Source organism: Pelobates fuscus, chromosome 9 (assembly GCF_036172605.1).
Source record: "Pelobates fuscus isolate aPelFus1 chromosome 9, aPelFus1.pri, whole genome shotgun sequence".
Classification (NCBI taxonomy): Eukaryota; Metazoa; Chordata; class Amphibia; order Anura; family Pelobatidae; genus Pelobates; species Pelobates fuscus.
In genome coordinates, this window is record NC_086325.1 from 164,858,679 (window position 1) to 164,880,287 (window position 21,609).

At 35.8% G+C, this 21,609-nt stretch overlaps 1 protein-coding gene across 1 annotated transcript; it reads left to right on the forward strand.

The window, feature by feature from the left end:
- The first annotated feature begins 16,012 nt into the window (after positions 1 to 16,012).
- LOC134572645 (POU domain, class 3, transcription factor 1-A-like) lies at positions 16,013 to 20,115 on the forward strand. The gene is made up of 7 exons (XM_063431734.1): positions 16,013 to 16,609; positions 17,258 to 17,287; positions 17,536 to 17,745; positions 18,294 to 18,405; positions 18,794 to 18,924; positions 19,209 to 19,373; positions 19,524 to 20,115. Exons 1-7 carry the CDS (start codon positions 16,214 to 16,216, stop codon positions 19,809 to 19,811), a joined length of 1,332 nt encoding a protein of 443 aa, XP_063287804.1. The 5' UTR covers positions 16,013 to 16,213; the 3' UTR covers positions 19,812 to 20,115.
- Positions 20,116 to 21,609: the final 1,494 nt, after the last annotated feature.

Genomic DNA, 21,609 nt, shown 5'->3' on the forward strand with positions numbered 1-21,609 from the left:
TTTAGAACCACCTTGTCCTGATGAAAAACTAAAAAAGGAAAATTTGCCCTAAGAGCTTGGATCTCACATACTCTTTTAGCAGATGTAATAGCCACCAAAAAAACAGTTTTCAATAATATGATCTTTAGGGAAGCATCCTCCAATGGTTCAAAGGGCGGCTCACAAAGCGCGGAAAGGACTAAGTTTAGATCCCAGGGAGGACAGGTTTCCCTAGCATAGGGCACCAAACGAGTCAGAGCTCTGAAGAACCTAGAAATCAGAATATTTGAGGCCAGGCATCTGAGGGAGAAGAAACTGATAGCAGAAACTTGTAATTTCAATGATGCAGGTTTAAGGCCTTTTGCAAATCCCATCTGAAGGAAACTTAGGATCTTCTGTATGGACGCGGAAACCGGGTTGACTTTAAACCTACAACACCACTGACAAAATATCTTCCAAATTCTAGTGTAGATCTTAGATGTAGATTCCTTGTTAGTTGCCAACAGGATCTTAATCACTTCAGGATCCAGACCTTTGCTCTCTAAAATCTGGAATTCAGAAACCAAGCCGTCAACTGGAATTTCCGAAGGGTCGGAAGAGGCACCATGGCGTCCTCTAGAATTTCTCCTGAAAGAGGCAACTTCCAAAAGGTGGCCCCTGGAAAGTTCAGGAGAACCGAGAACCAACTTCTTCTCGGCCACCATGGAAGGATTAGGATAATTCTTACATTCTCCAGCCTTACTTTTTGAAGTATTCTGGGAATAAGCACTACTGGCGGAAAGATATAAGCCAGGTTGAACTTCCATGGAACTGACAGGGCATCTATGAAATCCGGCCTGTCTGCTGGATTTAGGGATGCAAACCGTCTTGTCTTCCTGTTCATTCTGGATGCCATCAGGTCCATCTCTGGAACACCGAAGCGGTCTGTGATGAAATTGAAAGTTCTGCATGACAGGGACCAATCTGCTTGTTTCAAATGATGCCTGCTCAGGGCATCTGCCACCACATTGAACTTTCCTAAAATGTGAACTGCAGAGATGGACATAAGGTGCACTTCTGCCCACAGCATGATCATTGAACACAGGCTTTCTAATCTTGTCGATCTCGTACCTCCCTGTTTGTTCAAATATGCCACTGTCGTACGATTGTCTGAACGAATTTGAATATGTCGATTTTTGATGAGAAACTGAAACGCCAAGAGAGCCATCCATACGGCCTTTAATTCCCTGAAGTTCGAGGAACTTCTCATATCCTTCTCTTGCCAGGACCCCTGCTTCTTTATGTCTCCCAGATGGGCCCCCCAGCCCAGCGCAGAGGCGTCTGTTGTTATGATAGTGAAGGACTTCATCCGGAACGACAGACCCTCGTGGAGGAATCGAGAAGATGTCCACCACTGCAGACTTTTCAAAGTTAGATTGTTGAACCTCATCAGCCCATCTAGGCCGAGTTCCTGTCGATTCCAGACTAGCAGAATGTTTCTTTGTAGAGGTCTCATTCTGGCTTTTGCCCAACCGACTGCCGGAATTGAGGCTGTAAACAGACCGAGCAAGCACATGGCTTCTCTGATTGAAAACACTCTTTACTCTGAGATTCCGGATTAACCGCTTGATCTTTAGTTTCTTTTCTTCTGGCAGGAATAACTTCATTGCGATAGAATCCAAAATTAGACCCAAGAACTGGATCCTTTGAACTGGCACTAGTTCCGATTTGTTGAAATTTATTAGCCAGCCATGCTTTTCCAGCGATTTGATGGCTGTCCCCAGATCTAACTGTAGTTGAACCTGGGACTCTGCAATCAACAGCCAGTCGTCCAAATACGGAATGACAGCGATGCCCATACCTCTTAGAAAAGCTGAAACGACTACTAGAAGCTTTGTGAATACTCTGGGCGCTGATGATAGGCCGAAAGGCAGTGCTCTGAATTGGTAATGTTTGGTTACCGATTGGCAGCATACCGCAAACCGTAGAAAACTTTTGCTGGATTCCGCTATGGGTACATGAAGATAGGCATCTTTCAAATCCAGGGACGCAAACCAATTTTTTGGGTGAATAAGCAGAGCCGCTGATTTTACTGTTTCCATGAGGAATTTCTTTTTGATAATCCGCTTGTTTACGGCTTTTAGGTCTAGAATAGGTCTGAACGAACCATCCGGTTTTGGCACCAAGAAAAGTCTTGAATAGGTGCCTTGATGTCTTTCCTTTATAGGAACTTCTTCCACCACTCTTTTTAGTAACAGAGTCGACACTTCTCGCATCAGAGAGAGTTCCATATCTAGAGACTGAACCCTGGAACATAGAAACCTGTTCATTGGGGCTTGTGATAATTCTAGAGCGTATCCGTGCTCTATCACTGTAAGGACCCAGCGATCTGATGTCGTCTCTTTCCAATGCTCTAGGAAGTGACTCAACCTTCCACCCACAGGCCTGGCGTCATAATTTTTTATTTCTCTTGGCAGTAAACCTTTCCTTCTTCCTATAATCAAAGGCTCTTTGCTGTTGACCCTTGAAATAGTTTCTACGAAAGGAACTTCTAAATGAGGGACGTGTCTCTGCGTTACGGCTTCTAGACTGCTTCCTATATGATACTGGTAAAGCTTTCCTTCCTTCCTTCATCTGTTTCAACAGCTCATCCAGTTTAGAACCGAAAAGTCTTCCTGGTTCAAAAGATAGTTCACACAGTGAATTTTTAGATGCCGCATCTGCAGACCAATTTCTAAGCCAAAGCGCTCTCCTGGCGACTGTTGAAATACCTATATTCTTGGCCGATAATTTCAGGCTTTCTGTAGAAGCATCCACTAAAAAAATCAGATGCCATCTTGATATTTTTTAATAGCTTTAACGGGTCTTCCTTAGCTTCTCCCGTATATACCTTTTCTAGTTCTTCCAACCAAAGTTTTTGGGCCTTGGCAACGGATGACCCCGTAATCAAAGCTTTAGCTTGGGCTGCAGAAGAGATGAACAACTTCTTTAAAGAGGAGTCCATGCGTTTATCCATGACATCCTTGAGCCCGCTTGAATCTCCAATTGGTAATGTAGTCTTTTTACCTATTTGAGCAATAGGGACGTCCACTACAGGGACCGTATCCAGCTTACAGTCTTGCTCCGTTTCTATGGAAAAAAGAGTTTTAAAATGCTTAGAAATAAACGGCTTGTGACTAGGGAACTTCCATTCTTTCAAAATCAATTCCTTAATCTGTGGGTGAAAAGGAAACACTTTGGACTTTTTCCCTGTTTCCTCAAAATCAAAGATGCACTGCACTTCTTTAATCAATTTCCCAATGGCTTCATCTGGGAAGGCAAATTCCTCATCTGAGGAATCACTGCCTGAATTATCTTCATACTCAGAACCACTAGTTCCCGAACTAGTATCAGAAGCTTCCCAAGATCTCAGTCTTTTCTTAGCATGTTTTACAATCTGCGAATCTTGGGCAACAGAAGCCTGGACTGAATGTAATGCAGCTGACTGCATATCCACAAATGTTTGCTGCATACTTTGCTGCAACCAGCTGAGAAAAGTGGACATTTCTGTTCTCTTTGCTTCCTCTGAAGCTTCTTTTGAACATACTGAGCAAAGTTTCTTTTTACAACCATCAGGCATAGGTTGGCCACACACAGAGCACATTAAATGCTTGGTTTTAGATGCACATTTCCCCTTCTCAGCAACTTTATCCATATTGTCCGGATTAGACATACTGGGAAAACAAGAAAACAAGAAAAGGGAAAATAATCAAAATTTTCTCCTTACGGATTCAGGCTAAGAACCATTTAAAATGAAAACTTAGCAGTCTTACCTTAAATGGCCTGAGAGTGTGTTGGAGGGCAGGTGAGAAACACACTTTACAACCGTTCTGAGAGCTCCTGGCAAACAGAGGTTGCTGCTGGTAAATGCTCATATAAGTCCTGTAACCAAACGAAAACGCCCAGTTCAAATTTGGCGCCTGAATCCAGGTTCGCATTGCGCATGTGCATAGCGCTCTGCGACTCCCTGGTGGAACGCAATGCAACCTGTGCGTGCGTTCCACCGACAGGACCTCCCAGCCGACGCACGCCTGCGTCCTTCGTCATACCGGCACCTGGCACGGCAAAAGACGGCAAAATAAAATTTGAGGGACCACGCCGGCCGGCGTGTTGAAGGCTACTTACCGGACATCAAGGAAGCAGAGCCTCCAGAGCCTCAGCCCTTCTCACCTACTTCCTGGAGAACCTCCTGTCTAACCTCCCCTGCCGAAGGCAGGCAAAGAACTGGGGATGATCAGGAGGAGCTGCTACTTATGGGAAAGGAGGTAATTAGGGGAGGGATTAAAATGTTTGGAGATTTGCCTGCCTGTTTTTTCCCTCCAGATTGGATATCCCTGTGGTATAAGCACTGCCTCTAATCTGAAAGGAAAAAATGTTTTAAAAATCCATGTGCCCAATAGGAGACCCTAGGATATCCTACAGGTTAGTTTACAGAATGCATTATTGAAGGTTTCTACACAAAAAAAAACACAAAATATTAAAGCTTACCAGAGCTGTAGCATTAATAAAATAAATCAGTCACCTAACCAGTCTATCTGAATGCAAAGCTTTGCCATGTGTACAGAATATATAGAAATCCCAGTAAAACTCCTACCTTTTTCTGGGTAAAACATAATAGTCAATAATAGATAATAGTCAATAATAGATAATAGTCAATAATAGATAATAGTCAATAATAGATAATAGTCAATAATAGATAATAGTCAATAATAGATAATAGTCAATAATAGATAATAGTCAATAATAGATAATAGTCAATAATAGATAATAGTCAATAATAGATAATAGTCAATAATAGATAATAGTCAATAATAGATAATAGTCAATAATAGATAATAGTCAATAATAGATAATAGTCAATAATAGATAATAGTCAATAATAGATAATAGTCAATAATAGATAATAGTCAATAATAGATAATAGTCAATAATAGATAATAGTCAATAATAGATAATAGTCAATAATAGATAATAGTCAATAGTCAATAATAGATAATAGTCAATAGTCAATAATAGATAATAGTCAATAATAGATAATAGTCAATAGTCAATAATAGATAATAGTCAATAATAGATAATAGTCAATAGTCAATAATAGATAATAGTCAATAGTCAATAGTCAATAATAGATAATAGTCAATAATAGATAATAGTCAATAATAGATAATAGTCAATAATAGTCAATAGTCAATAATAGTCAATAGTCAATAATAGTCAATAGTCAATAATAGATAATAGTCAATAGTCAATAGTCAATAATAGATAATAGTCAATAGTCAATAGTCAATAATAGATAATAGTCAATAGTCAATAGTCAATAATAGATAATAGTCAATAATAGATAATAGTCAATAATAGATAATAGTCAATAATAGATAATAGTCAATAATAGATAATAGTCAATAATAGATAATAGTCAATAATAGATAATAGTCAATAATAGATAATAGTCAATAATAGATAATAGTCAATAATAGATAATAGTCAATAATAGATAATAGTCAATAATAGATAATAGTCAATAATAGATAATAGTCAATAATAGATAATAGTCAATAATAGATAATAGTCAATAATAGATAATAGTCAATAATAGATAATAGTCAATAATAGATAATAGATAATAGTCAATAATAGATAATAGTCAATAATAGATAATAGTCAATAATAGATAATAGTCAATAGTCAATAATAGATAATAGTCAATAATAGTCAATAGTCAATAATAGTCAATAGTCAATAGTCAATAATAGATAATAGTCAATAATAGATAATAGTCAATAATAGATAATAGTCAATAATAGATAATAGTCAATAATAGATAATAGTCAATAATAGATAATAGTCAATAATAGATAATAGTCAATAATAGATAATAGTCAATAATAGATAATAGTCAATAATAGATAATAGTCAATAATAGATAATAGTCAATAATAGATAATAGTCAATAATAGATAATAGTCAATAATAGATAATAGTCAATAATAGATAATAGTCAATAATAGATAATAGTCAATAATAGATAATAGATAATAGTCAATAATAGATAATAGTCAATAATAGATAATAGTCAATAGTCAATAATAGATAATAGTCAATAGTCAATAATAGATAATAGTCAATAGTCAATAATAGATAATAGTCAATAGTCAATAGTCAATAATAGATAATAGTCAATAATAGATAATAGTCAATAATAGATAATAGTCAATAATAGATAATAGTCAATAATAGATAATAGTCAATAATAGATAATAGTCAATAATAGATAATAGTCAATAATAGATAATAGTCAATAGTCAATAATAGATAATAGTCAATAGTCAATAATAGATAATAGTCAATAGTCAATAATAGATAATAGTCAATAATAGATAATAGTCAATAGTCAATAATAGATAATAGTCAATAATAGATAATAGTCAATAGTCAATAATAGATAATAGTCAATAGTCAATAATAGATAATAGTCAATAATAGATAATAGTCAATAATAGATAATAGTCAATAGTCAATAATAGATAATAGTCAATAGTCAATAATAGATAATAGTCAATAATAGATAATAGTCAATAATAGATAATAGTCAATAATAGATAATAGTCAATAGTCAATAATAGATAATAGTCAATAATAGATAATAGTCAATAATAGATAATAGTCAATAATAGATAATAGTCAATAATAGATAATAGTCAATAATAGATAATAGTCAATAATAGATAATAGTCAATAATAGATAATAGTCAATAATAGATAATAGTCAATAATAGATAATAGTCAATAATAGATAATAGTCAATAATAGATAATAGATAATAGTCAATAATAGATAATAGTCAATAATAGATAATAGTCAATAATAGATAATAGTCAATAATAGATAATAGTCAATAATAGATAATAGATAATAGTCAATAATAGATAATAGTCAATAATAGATAATAGTCAATAATAGATAATAGTCAATAATAGATAATAGTCAATAATAGATAATAGTCAATAATAGATAATAGTCAATAATAGATAATAGATAATAGTCAATAATAGATAATAGTCAATAATAGATAATAGTCAATAATAGATAATAGATAATAGTCAATAATAGATAATAGTCAATAATAGATAATAGTCAATAATAGATAATAGTCAATAGTCAATAGTCAATAATAGTCAATAGTCAATAATAGATAATAGTCAATAATAGATAATAGTCAATAATAGATAATAGTCAATAATAGATAATAGTCAATAATAGATAATAGATAATAGTCAATAATAGATAATAGTCAATAATAGATAATAGTCAATAATAGATAATAGTCAATAATAGATAATAGATAATAGTCAATAATAGATAATAGTCAATAATAGATAATAGTCAATAATAGATAATAGTCAATAATAGATAATAGTCAATAATAGATAATAGTCAATAATAGATAATAGATAATAGTCAATAATAGATAATAGTCAATAATAGATAATAGTCAATAATAGATAATAGTCAATAATAGATAATAGTCAATAATAGATAATAGTCAATAATAGATAATAGTCAATAATAGATAATAGTCAATAGTCAATAGTCAATAATAGTCAATAGTCAATAATAGATAATAGTCAATAATAGATAATAGTCAATAATAGATAATAGTCAATAATAGATAATAGTCAATAATAGATAATAGTCAATAATAGATAATAGATAATAGTCAATAATAGATAATAGTCAATAATAGATAATAGTCAATAATAGATAATAGATAATAGTCAATAATAGATAATAGTCAATAATAGATAATAGTCAATAATAGATAATAGTCAATAATAGATAATAGTCAATAATAGATAATAGTCAATAATAGATAATAGTCAATAATAGATAATAGTCAATAATAGATAATAGTCAATAATAGATAATAGATAATAGTCAATAATAGATAATAGATAATAGTCAATAATAGATAATAGTCAATAATAGATAATAGTCAATAATAGATAATAGTCAATAATAGATAATAGTCAATAATAGATAATAGTCAATAATAGATAATAGATAATAGTCAATAATAGATAATAGATAATAGTCAATAATAGATAATAGTCAATAATAGATAATAGTCAATAATAGATAATAATAGATAATAGTCAATAATAGATAATAGTCAATAATAGATAATAGTCAATAATAGATAATAGTCGATAATAGATAATAGATAATAGATAATAGATAATAATAGATAATAATAGATAATAGATAATAATAATGATAATAATAATAGATAATAATAATAGATAATAATAATAGATAATAATAATAGATAATAATAATAGATAATAATAATAGATAATAATAATAATAATAATAATAATAATAATAATAATAATAATAATAATAATAATAATAATAATAATAATAATACATAATTTTACCCAGGGTTTCAAGCTTAAATTGTAATGTAAGGCCAGAAGAATAGCCAGACAGTTTTTGCAGTTTGGCCTTAAATGTTTTCCTCACACTGGAGAATTTCTTTGTTTTCCTGGCACTGCAGGACCCTGTAGTGCCCCTCTCCGTACAACCCCCCCATCCCATAGTTGCTGAAGGGGTTAGATAGCCACGAGGAGGACTTAACCCTGTAACGTAAATATTGCAATTTATGAAAACTGCAATAATTACACTTGCAGGGTTAAGGGTAGTGGGAGCTGGCACCCAGACCACTCCAATGGGCAGAAGTGGTCTGGGTGCATGGAGTGCCCCTTTAAACTTGAAATCCCATCAATTCTCACTATAATAAGTCATTTCTATAAAAGATTAAAAAAAAAAAATACACACACATATATCATACAAAGTGAATACACAAATGGTTAAGGTATCTGACCAAAGAAAAAAAAAATCTTTACACCCCTCTGTTGCTGTTCGGTACTCACCTCTTCAGTTTAAATATCCTCATTGTTGGCCATACTGGACCCACCACTACTTGGAGTTGGGCTCTGTGTAGATGTCCCAATACGCATTACTTTACAGTTGCAGATAGCCACTTGCTGGGTCATAGTAGAATGTGGTGCAATACATGACAAGGCGCCCAGGAACGCTGAAAGATTGTTCACATTTGCCAAGCTGTAGTGCTGGCAGTGTAGTAAACATTCTTAAAGTCTGTTCTAGTAATCCTTTAGCCGTTTGAAGCTACACGATGCAGGAGTTACAAGACCGTTCTGTATCTGCATGATCTCAGTTTGGATGCTTTTTGTAAGTAGCAAATATATTAATTCTGTGGAATCCCTATTATCACGTGAGGGTCGTGCTCATCACAGTAAAGTCCAAAAATGGCCTCTGAAGGGGTGGGGGGGAAAAAAAGAAAAAGTATAGGTCATATCCTGTACAAATAATACAAGTGCACTAAATGACAGTAAAATGGTCTTTGTTCCAGGGGTAGAAAACATCTGGAGTGCTGAAGGTTGCTTATCCTGGTCTCTAGACTTTGTAATTTTTCCTCTGTAATAATGATTACTCCGCCTGCATTGGCTGCCATAAATCAGGACCGATTTCCTTTCTAGATTTTGACTTTTGAAATTTAGGTCCTAAAAAAATAAAAAAAAATATATGCAACAATAAAACTTGACACATTTGTTAATATCACCTGGAAATTACTGCTACACATTACGATTTCAGCATGCTATCTCACAGAAGTTACTGTTAATTTCAATTTTGTTGGGAGCCCACATATTCTGCTATATCGTAAGATTAATATAGAATGCTGCTGTAAATGTTACAATTGTTGGAAATAATTCTCATAAAGATACCCATTTGGTTTAAAAATAAAAAAAATATAAAGACATACAAAATGCAAGCAAAGGCATCTGAGTGATTTTGACAAGGGACAAATCGTGATGGCAAGAGGACTGCACGTTTTGTGGGGTGTTCACGAGTAGTGGTCAGTACCTACCAAACGTGGCCCAGAAAAGGACAACCAGTGTCAGGGTCATAGGCTAGCCTTCACTCCGAACGTGCATCAATGAGTCTTGGGTGCCCATCAAATTCAATCTCACAGAAGAGCTACTGTAGCTCAATGATATACCTTCTTACAGATTCACACATTTGTGTATTTTTATTCTATTTTTCCTGGTTATATGAGCTATAGAGACATAACAGGATCATTGCAATAAGTTAGCATCTGGTGCCATCAAGTGGTTATTTGAAAACAGAACTGAGCTAATGAGTGCATCATATAATTTGAGCACCTTGTGGCCATAAAGACTTGCAACATGTAATTTTTTTTTTTTTTTTTTTTAAACCTGCTGAATTTTATTGCACAACTTTCTTTGTAGAATTTACTGCCCTAGCGGGTTTGCAAAGTTAATGTTGCAAGGTGGATTGTGTGTGGGTGTATGGATCCCCTCTTCCAAGTTCCCGAGTAGAGGTGTCCAAAAGTAGACATCTCCCTGTTTTAGAGCTACAGCTCTCATCTTGGCAGCTTTTGAACCCATTAAAAACCAATTCTAAACTAATTAACCAAGCTATATATTGTGGAGTTGTTACATTCTCTGGTGCCAGTTTGGTATTTATGACATCAGAATCTGCTGCCACCTTAAAGCCCAACTATAGTAAGATATGCTACCCTTTGCCTAAATGCCCTACTGCCAATCAGGGCTGGATCAAGACCAAGTTTCAGCCTGGGCAGTTGAAGGCCTAGCAGCAGCCCCAGAAAGAGGTGTCGTGTCATGTCACCAAAGACAAACACGCCACCATCCCCCTCCTCCCAAATGACTGTTCCCATTTCCACCTGCACAATACAAGGATGTGTGTTTGCTAATGACTTGTCTGATGTTCTCAATAGTGTAATACCGGAGAGCAAAAGTGGAACAGGGCTGTCAAAGTGTGTTGTGCATGTGTCGGGATGCTCCCTGGAGTGTTGTAAGTGTTTGGAGATGGTTTGTGGAATCCATGGGTTTAAGAGAAAACTGTTTTAATGTGTAAAAGGGACAGTTTGTGGTGTACTGGGCTCAAAGTGTTTCTGGGTTTTGTGTGCACATGTTTATAGAGCCTGTAGTGTGTGGGCATGCTGTACAGTGTGTATAGGAATGTGCCCAGGGGTGCAGTGTGTAAATATAGGAGTATAGAGTGTGTATATGTGAAGGGGGTGTAATAGGGATAAAGTGAGTGTAAGTATGTTTCGGGGGAGTAGGGATTAAAAAATACTTCCGTCTTGGAAGGAAGAAGGGAGCAAGCCTATGATTGGTTCTTTGGTCTGTACCTCGGCCAGGATGTCTAACATTGGCACTCTTCCTGCCATCACAGATTATTTGTTCCTTATCGATACAAGAAGCAGTTGGGAGTATTTCTACAAATATTCCAAATGCATTTGATACTCACACTACAAACACCGAATACTAATACTGCAGACCAACACGTGGAACACAATGTTCCAAATAAACCAAATGCTCCAAGCATGCCATACACTACATACCGAAATTCCCAATACTCCAAAATTAATGCTGCTCATTCTACAAACTACCAAGTACTCAAAATGTGTCAAATACTATAAAAGCCCATATAAAGAATTAGCTTGTCAGCAGAATAAATAAAATCGAAAAAATTAAAAAAATGCACGAGAGAACTGGGCACTAGGACCATGCATGATCGGATTGAGGGGGCTCTCTTGACGTGCGTGCCCTCCAGAGACTCTTCCCCTCCCAGCTCTGTCCTAGAACGTGGCAGGAAAGATTGGCCGATGCAGACAAGTTACATTTTTGATTTAAAAAAATAAAATACAGCCTTTTGGATTGATGCTTAGGTACAAATTGAAGATATAGCAGGATAAAGTGGATAACAGATTAAAACTTCACCCCTATCTTAAAATCCATTATATACTAGTGGATAAATTCATAAGAATCTGAAATTCACCAATTTTGTTTTATTTATTTTAAGAAATGCAGTTTCTAGTTGACATTTTATTTGTTTTAAACACAAGCAGTAATAGCTAGTCTGATAGTATGTAAGCTAAATAGTTAGTTTAGAAGTAGTTGCATGATTTTCCCTATAACTATGGAAGGGACTGCCACGTTTTGCCACTAGATGGCCTTGTGGTGCAGTCAGTCAATCTGTACATCATAGACAAGTTCCATCATGGTGTAGAGTGTTTGTGTTTTTTTTGTTTGTTTTTATTATTTTTATTTTTTTTTTTTTTTTTTTTTTTACACTATATTATAGATTGCATTTTAGATGTTATTATCATATATACTGTATAAAAGATTTTACGGTACACTCATTTGGTTCTTTCTACGGCTTGCCTTGTACAAATACAAAAAGTTAAAAGAAAAAAAAAAAGTGCAAAATTTGGCCAGTTTGTCACCCCAGTGATGAGATTTTCCCCAGTATGGTGGAATGTTCTCCCTGAATAAAGTTCGGAATATGCCGCTATTTTGAACTTCGATTTGAAAGTTCAGTTTAAATTCACTACAATATGGAGAGTTAAGGGGGGATTAAACCACATAAATAACCATCACAGCTCAGAATCACAAGTTGCAGTGAATATATCCAAGCAGACAGGCTTTTAATGCAGTGAGTTTTGGGATGTGGAATAAGAAAAGTTTATAATAATGTCCAGGAACATTGCAAGCTTAGTCTCCCAGCCACTAGTGGGGCTAACAGTCACCTTGCAGGAGCTTCCAAACCAAGATAAGACAGTAGCTACAGTTAGGAGAGCTCCTTGGATCTCCCAACACTATAACAGGCTCTAGTACAGTGGTAATAGAGATACAACCATTAAATACACATTAGTTGGAAGCGCCTTACCTTAGCTGTTAGGTCATTGGCTCACACAATATCATATGATAAAATGTTTGAAAATAATACATGTCAGACACAAGCGCAGGGCTTTTTGTAATGAAGGGGCTTAGACATTCGTTAAATTGGTTCCATCTGAATAGTGATTATGGCCAGTTAGTATCTATAGGGGAGATTGGCTGCTAAAACACCACCAACCAGCTCACATTAATCAGAGCCCCAATTAGCTCACTCACCTGTGCTTAAATAACACATACTGCTGGTAACTAAACAGGGTGTTTACTTAACCCCTTAAGGACCAAACTTCTGGAATAAAAGGGAATCATGACATGTCAGACATGTCATGTGTCCTTAAGGGGTTAAGTGAGAATTCGAAGTGAATTAAAAGCACATTTCAAATTTAAGGCCAGGGTAGCTAAACTAAAAGCATGGTTTATTTTTAGAATTTTTCCAGTACGACTATTATGTCTATAAGTTTGAAATTCACTTTGAATCCTCACTTTACAATGTTTTAGCTTGATAAAGACTCTGCTGAATCGGGATGTAGCCCTTCTAATCCAATAAAGTCTGCATTCAAAAATATCCTTCTTTGCCCAGACCTTTCTTCCAATTAATATATTAGATAAACCTTTTAAAATGATTTAAAATTTTAAAAAATATATTTTCATTGTTTTTGATATATTGGCAAAAAAAATTTATATATGATTTATTTTTAATATTTTAATATTTTGAAGCAAAAAAAAACATTTCAAAATGTATCCAAGAATATTTGACAAGCTTTATTTGGAAAAGTCTCCATGTCTGCTTTGTGGTCCCAGTTTATCAAATAATGCTTTATTTTAAATCTAAAACTAAGTCGACAGAAAACAAACAAACTAGTGATGTATATCATAGGTGCCAACAGTCCTGACTTTGCTTGACAGTCCCAACAAAAAGAGATTGTAAAATTCAGTTAGAGACTGGGCACTAAGATCATGAACAGACAGCTGGAGAGGACCCCCTTTACACCTGTCCCCTGCAATGAGCCTGCTATGTCCCTGGCCCACCTCCGTCCCAGAAGTGTAATAGGGGTGACTGGTAGATATGTGTACATGTACAGATATATAAAACCAAGTTAATAATACCTTATTATTAAATTGGTTCTTAAATATCTCTCACCTTAGGACAACCTGAGTATCCCCCATCAGTAGGGGCAATTATATATATATATATATATATATATTTTTTTTTTTTAAATACAATATAAATGCTACCTTTCATCTACAACCTTATTAAAGGTAAAATCTGGCTGCTCTACAAATTGACCGGAAATTTTGACATCCTTTTTTTAATATCAATATTTCAGTATCACCAGCCTGTTTGCTGGGTCCACCACACTTTCTTTGGCACATATCACGTTTTCATGACAATGAGCAACACAGGAAAAGTTCTGCCGAGGATTGTGCTGTATTCTCACTGAATATGGAGGACTGTGTTTATTTAATCACAAACGGGGTTATTCACTAGACTCTGAATTTAAATTCAAATGGAAAAAATGAGAAAATGAGAAATTGAAATAAACTAAAATTGGAAAAAAAAAACTGATATAAAAAAATAAAATAAAAAAAGATCAAGCCAGCCAAAGTTAGAGCTTGACTATTTTTGGCTATTTTTTTCCCCATTTTGTATCTCATTAGCGAAAATTCAGAGTTTAGTGAATATTAGAGTGTTACAGGCTACAAGGCAGCCCTTATGTGTTTTCCATCAACATGTTGAAGAGGTCTGGAATTTCTTCAATAGTCAAACTGTTATTAGAAATTAGAAATGTAGAATTACTGAAAATTCAAACTATATTGGGTTATTCAATAAACTCTGAATTAAAATCCAAATGACACAATTCCGGCCACAATAGTCATAGTGACAGCAATATGAGAGTCAGACGTTCTATGTGGTGCCTGGCATGCAAGTGCTGACCAACCACCACATTACTTCTCCATTGCACCGCTAAGGTTTTTAAATATTTACCCTGCTGGCTGCTGTAGTTCAGTAAATTAACATAATTAAATAGCGAATGAATTAATTTATCAGATTTGCCAGTCACTGGGCACGATACGTTTGAAATCCGGTTTTGTAAGAATTCAAAGTAAAAAATAGCCAAATTCGAAACGTTATCTAATTCAGCTATGTTTCCATTTCGACTACATTGGCCTGAAAGATGACATTTGTTTGGGATTCACTTTGAATTCTCACTTTAGTGCAGGCTTCCCCAAACTCCGGCCCTCCAGATGTTGCTGAACTACAACTCCCATGATTCTCAGCCCATCTATTTCATTCATAGAATCATGGGAGTTGTAGTTCAGCAACATCTGGAGGGCCGGAGTTTGGGGAAACCTGCTTTAGTGTATAGCCCTGTGAGTGTTTGGTAAGTCAGAATTCAGGATAATTTTTCCAATTCAGCTGTTTTAACCCACATTTTAGCATTTGAATTTTCATTTGGTACAATTCACTGTTTAGCAAACAATTCTCTAACCAGGGAATTACAATGAATAGAAAAATATAAATATTTGGGCAATAAAAATGCTTCTATGGGTAAAAAATATCCAACTCTCCTATAGTCACAGTTTGGCTTTATTTTTTATTCTTATTTTTTTAAATAGTGCCATTTGTCCGTTCATTACAGTTGGTTATTTAGTGAATAGCTCCCCCCATGGTAAATTAAAAGGTTGTATCCCAAAATATTAAAATTGAGGCCATCATTTTAAATGCCCACACTACCTGGTTTAATGAATGAGCCTGGAGGGGTTTACTGGCTAAATACTGTATTTTGTGTATGAATTCAAATCCAGACAGCAAAATTTAGGCTGATCTTATTAAATCCTCCACCCCAGGAATAGCCTCAATTTAGAGATTTGAAATAGCTAGAAGTTGATATCTAGTGAATAACTCCAGTAGAGGTTAATCATCAAACAGTAAATTGTGTTATATTAATATTTTGCATTATTGCTTTCAATTCACCATTATTTACTAGTTAATTAATCAAACCCACTCCACCCCACCATTGTGATTAGCAAAATATTTTTAGTGTGCAGGATAGAATGAGTTAAACCGCTTCTCTCACACCTGATCCCAAGTTAAGTTCTGCAGAGTTATCACCTTAATTTGGACAGGGGAGTTAATGATGTGTGATTATCCAACCATTTAAAAGGTCAAATAGTTCAGTTATAGACATACCTTGTTAGGAAAGCAGGGCTTTTTATTATTTGTTATTTAGACTCCATGCAAAAAGCCTAAATAGGATAAACTTATATTCCATGGTAGCGGAGTGACCTTCTATTGATTACCATAGAAGCTTGAAGCTGGTTGGAGGTTTTATTTTGGTGACAAGGTCCTTTAAAAAACTGCTGGTAAAACCTTTCATTAGAAGGTCCAAAAACTAGTTTGTTTTAAGATGGCCATGTATCATCCACTAGATGGAGTTTATCCAACACACAGAGACCCTTCTGGTGTTGGTTTCCAAGATCTTCCCACCGGTTATCCTAACAGTCTGGGTGACTTTGGGGCCCTTGAAGACATTTATTTTCCCCTGCTAAACTACTTTGAGTCTCCTCATGCTTGGTATAACTATAACAGCTTACCAGGCTCAACAGGAGGGCCCACAGCGCCTCTTATTCCAGGTCCTGCCAGTCATGGAAAAGGCAGTGATTGTTGGCCACAATTCTTGGACATCAGTTACTCCAAGCGACCAGTAGAAAGAAATGATTCGGTCTCTGACACCAGCGAAGAAGCATTCTGGGATCCCAGTAAGGAGGAACATCAACCCGAACATGCTGCTTCTGGAAATCTGGTAAGTGCTCATCTCAAGTCCAACTACCCAGTATTGGTTTGTTTCCTGCTCCTTGTGGCTCTTAAAGATTATCCATAGTATGATCTATAGTTGGACTCTTGTACTAACCTAACCACTGCATGTCTCCAATGCTCTTGTTGGGGGCCCTGAATATATCTGCTTGATATCATCATGGATGGGGGGGGGGAGCAAATTATTTGCAGGAGGATTTTTCACCGGTGGTGAATTTGTGCCCCAAATCTTTAATTCACCCTGGCCTGGTTGTGACTGGAAACTTTGAGCCCTCGCTATAACTGGCTGTCTTTATGTATTTGTGTGCCTGTCCAACATGTTGCAGTAAAGTCCAACCATAGTCTGCAGAGAGTGTCTGACCGTTCGCACAAAACTACAGAAGTTGCTTTAGAATATAGGGCAGATCTTTTATTGTACCATAGAACACTGTTGCCTATATAACTTGTAGTCCTACGTCCTCATTATTCAGTGCGAAAGTCACTCAAAAGTTGTAGTGTAAAGTGTGGATTAGTTTTTTTTTCATTTTTTTTTTTCTCAATATGCATATAAACTGTGTACATGCCTGTCTGCTCTTTTGTGCTGAAGCCTAGAGACCCAGCACTCACTTTTTTGTTTTTTTTTCCGTTTTTTTTGTAGGAGGGAAAAGGACACAGCCAACCTCTCGTGGTAAGCATCTATTCCCATGCTTAATGTATTATTGATGCTGTTGTCTCTGAACTGCACTGATTTCATAATACTTGTAGACTTTGCTAATCAGAAGTCCCCCTGCTTCTAAAACTATTCTGTCTGCTTTAAGAGCAGGGATGGCCACATTCTTAAACTCCATCTGGCTTAGCTGTTGACTGCTAAGGACCTAGTCCACCTGAAACTGCTCTCTTCCTTCTAGCTGTCTAACTTTTTTTTTTATTTTCTAGGAAAAGACACAGGATCTGTCCAGAGTCCAAACTCCCAGCACTGATCAAGCAATGACCAATTCGCTTGTCCACGTCCCTTCCAAAACGGAAACTATGACCAAACGCAATCCGAGTCTTGACTCCCAGTGGACACCTCCACTGACGGTGGACTATGAAAGCTCCTTTATTGCACACCTAAGAAATGAATTTGGCAAAATTGAAGCCAAGCCTGTAAGTTGTCAGGACACACAAAAAATATTACTTGCAAAGCAGTGGGCTATGTTCAACTAATATATTGAATTGTATAATGCTTTATAACATCTAAGTTTAGCAAAATAGAACAGGTGATGGGGAGAACCTCCTCAGATGGGTCTCCTTTGATTATACTTTAATGATTGCATACGATGGTGGAATTTCTAATTCCAGATTTTACTCCTGGTAAAACGTTGCATCCTTGGCGTGTATTACCTAACTCTTGTCTGGGTAGAGTCACAGAATGACAACTGAAACTGCAAAATTCAGGCAACAGATTTGCTAAATATTTCACAGCTTGGCAACTTGTATCCTAAAAGTTCGCAATTCTATCTATTGACATTTTAATGTACAGAGTCAGATGTTACAGCGTGTTTAGAATCTGCACCCATTGGCGCCTGTACTATCCACTTTGGGTTTAGGTTAAAATGATGGGACACAGACTAATATGGCGGCAACGGAGCTGGTAGTACATGATCACTTTGTACCCCGGCTAACTGCCCGCATGCTTTTTAATTATTTTGCAGGAGATTCTGACAAAAGAGGATCTTGAAGTTTTTGCTAAAGTGTACAGAAGGAAGAGATCATCACTTGGACACAATCAAGACAACGTAGCTCTAATCCTTGGTGCCATGTTTGGTAAACTTCTATATCTACATGTATCTTATATTCACCAGGAGACTTGTATCAAAGTAACCTGTAAAGACTCAAACTTTAAATCTTCCAATTACTGGATATTGGGGGTTGATGGAAGTTCTACCTTTATTTTTCACCCCCATCGCTTACCCATCCCTCTCCTTCCATAAAAATTAAAGCCTGATTGTTCAGGAGAGGTGCACGATGGGTATTTTCTACCCACCCACCCATTATATAAACTTGTAGGACTTATTGTGCCACGATATAGTACCATCGGGACCCTTTCTCCAGACTGCTCCCTCTGTCAGTTGGTATTAATGTTTATTAATTTTAGCAACTGATGGCCGTTCATATTTCACTTTGTATTGTGTATTGGTTTCCCCAATTGTAGATAGATTCTTCAGCCAGACAACTATGTGCAGATTTGAAAACGTTAATCTAAGCATAACGAACATGTGTTCTCTGAAGCCTTACATTGAAAAATACATAATTGCATCCGAGGTCTACCCAGATATCCTAGAGGTAAGTTGGAAGGAATAGTAACTTCTTAATGCATCACTTTGCAGATGCTACGGGATGGGGGATTGTAAATGGCAAATCCCACAGCTGCTCATTTTGAATGCCTAGAATTCTCAAGCTATTATAATAATGGGAAATATTACTAACAAACTTCCAATTGTGAGTCTTCTGGCTTGCTGAGACCTTTTAACAGACATATGATGACCCATTCCAAAGTTTCATATCAACCATGTGGCATTTTGGGGATTTTCCTACCTCCTCGTAACCTTTGTCATTTTTATATGTAGTCTATAGAGAAGGAGAGCACCTTTGTGCCAAAGAGAAGGAAACCACGATCATCCTTCCCTGTTTCTTTAAAGGCAGAATTGGAAAAACAATACACACGTTTTCACACTAAACCTAGTCCTCCCCAGATCGCTGAAATTGCAAACCTCTTAAATCTTCCTAAACAGGTATTGTATGAAGGGCTTGTTTTGTTTAATACAAAACTGGAAATTGTAGATGTCTAAACGAGTCACTTGTTTGCCTTGACTTTTTCTATAAATCAGTGGGCATTTTATAACTTAAAAAATTTAATTGTGCTCTCTCTCCCCTCAAAACAGACTGTCTGCACATGGTTTTCAAATCAAAGACAGAAGGAAAAGCGTAAAGCCAAGGCTGAAAAGAAGTCTGACAAGAGGCGGAAAGTAGAGAATGAGACACGGGCCTTGGAGATGATGAAATCTATGATTCAGGAAGAGCCCGTGTTGTACAACATGTTTCAAGGCTACAATACACCTACTATGGACTCTCAACTGAATGTTCCTACTGCAAACCTAAATATGATGTATCAACCAGATGCTGCTATATGTTATAACTATTCTGAGGCATCTGCAAAATTAGGCAAATGATAACTTAATGTGTCTAAATCTTCCTTCCGTGTTTAACTGGGTTTGGGGTTTTTCCGCTTGGGATATATGAATTACATTTTAAAAGATATATAACTACACTATTACTGGTGGCTCCAGGAATGCTAGCACTTAAACTCCATAGTTGATTATTATGAAGAAACAAAGCAATCCGATCTACAGCCACCAGGGTGGGGGGAGGGTTTTGCTGAATCAAAGTGTTATGAAATGGTCTTGGTTTAGGACTGAATTGTCCCATTCAAGGCTTTAGTCTTCTTCTCTCCGGGCAAATCCCAGGTGTTCCTATACAAGCATTGAGTCGATATGGTCTACAAGAAATTTGTTAACCAGGATTGTCTCTTTCTGATTTTTTTTTTTTTGTATTTATATATTTTTTTTTTGTTTTTGAAAGCACTTGCATATTCATAAACTTTGTCTTAAAACATGTTTTAAAAATAAAAATTTTAAAATCTAGTTTTGCTTGTGACTGTTTATCTTGGTGAATAAAGATGCCTGAGACTTTCATGAATACTGTAAGGGCCGAAGTATGTTGGTAAATTAAATGGCTCTGTGCCTGTAAAATGTCTGTCTTTAGTAAATTATCCTGTAAATCTCACACTCATATTGTAAGAGGCTTGTCTCTTCATCTTAAATTGGTTAATAAAGTTATTGTTTTATGTACTGTAGAACATTAACAGTTTCTCAAACTATGCAGTAGTTCACCAGTCTCAACTGATCAGTCAAACTCTGGCACTGTCTGAGACGGTATCTAATCTTCCACTGAGTCCTGAACTAGTTACAAAGTTGATTCAGGAATGGCTTCTAGGTACTAGAAACACTGCCATGCGTGTAGAAGCCTGGTGGCCAATGACCGCACACCAGGTCTTTGAAGGGAATTCCCCCAGAATGCTCAGACAGCCTTTTTAGGAAATTTTACATGAATTGAATCATTGTGGTAATGACACTCCATTGCCATACTGATAAATGACATGAATTGATTGGAGGGGACTTTGTCTATAATTTGGGACCGTATACCTGCAATGTTGAGGTTTGTACACCTTGGCAAGTTACACTTTAAACTGTGTTCAGCATATCTCTGTGATGGACTGATAGAACTAGACGTGCCAAATTTCAGTTCATTGGATGTCTGAAAAGTGTCAAAACAAGAGGGAGGGAAAATTACATGAATGACAGGAATCTAGACCAATGAGCACTGGGAGCCCTATAGATGTGGCAGTCCAGGCCCCTAACTCTCTAGATGTGGTGGCCAGAGAGGGATGCTTACAAATGTCCAAAGTGCTGAAATAAATTTCTTGCCCATGCACATCCCTAGTAGAAACGAAGTTCTTTTTGGTCTTTAAACTTTCTATTAAATTATGTTTTGTGAAATAAGGGGCGCACACTATTCACAGCTTAGCAAGCTGTGCTTTGGAGTGTCTAAGAGATGGATATATAGTGGATTTGGTATGTAATGTCCCTCTCAAAGAAATCTTGCCAAAGTGTGAATCTTGCATCTTAGTTTTCAAAACCACTTCTCCCTACCCTTGCTGAACTAATTCACCACAAAATGTACAGAGACCATCACTGGTGTAATAAAACATGTAGGTTATGCTTATTGTCCCCTCACAAATATTTGCAAACCCCTACAAAAGATTTATGTGGAATGTGATGCACACACAATTTACTTTTAGCACAGAATTGGCCCATACAAACTATAATTTTCCTAGAAATCTATATATTTTATTTGGGGTCAACTATTCAGTCCTGCATTGGGACTTTCCCAAAATCAGGGTGGCCCCGT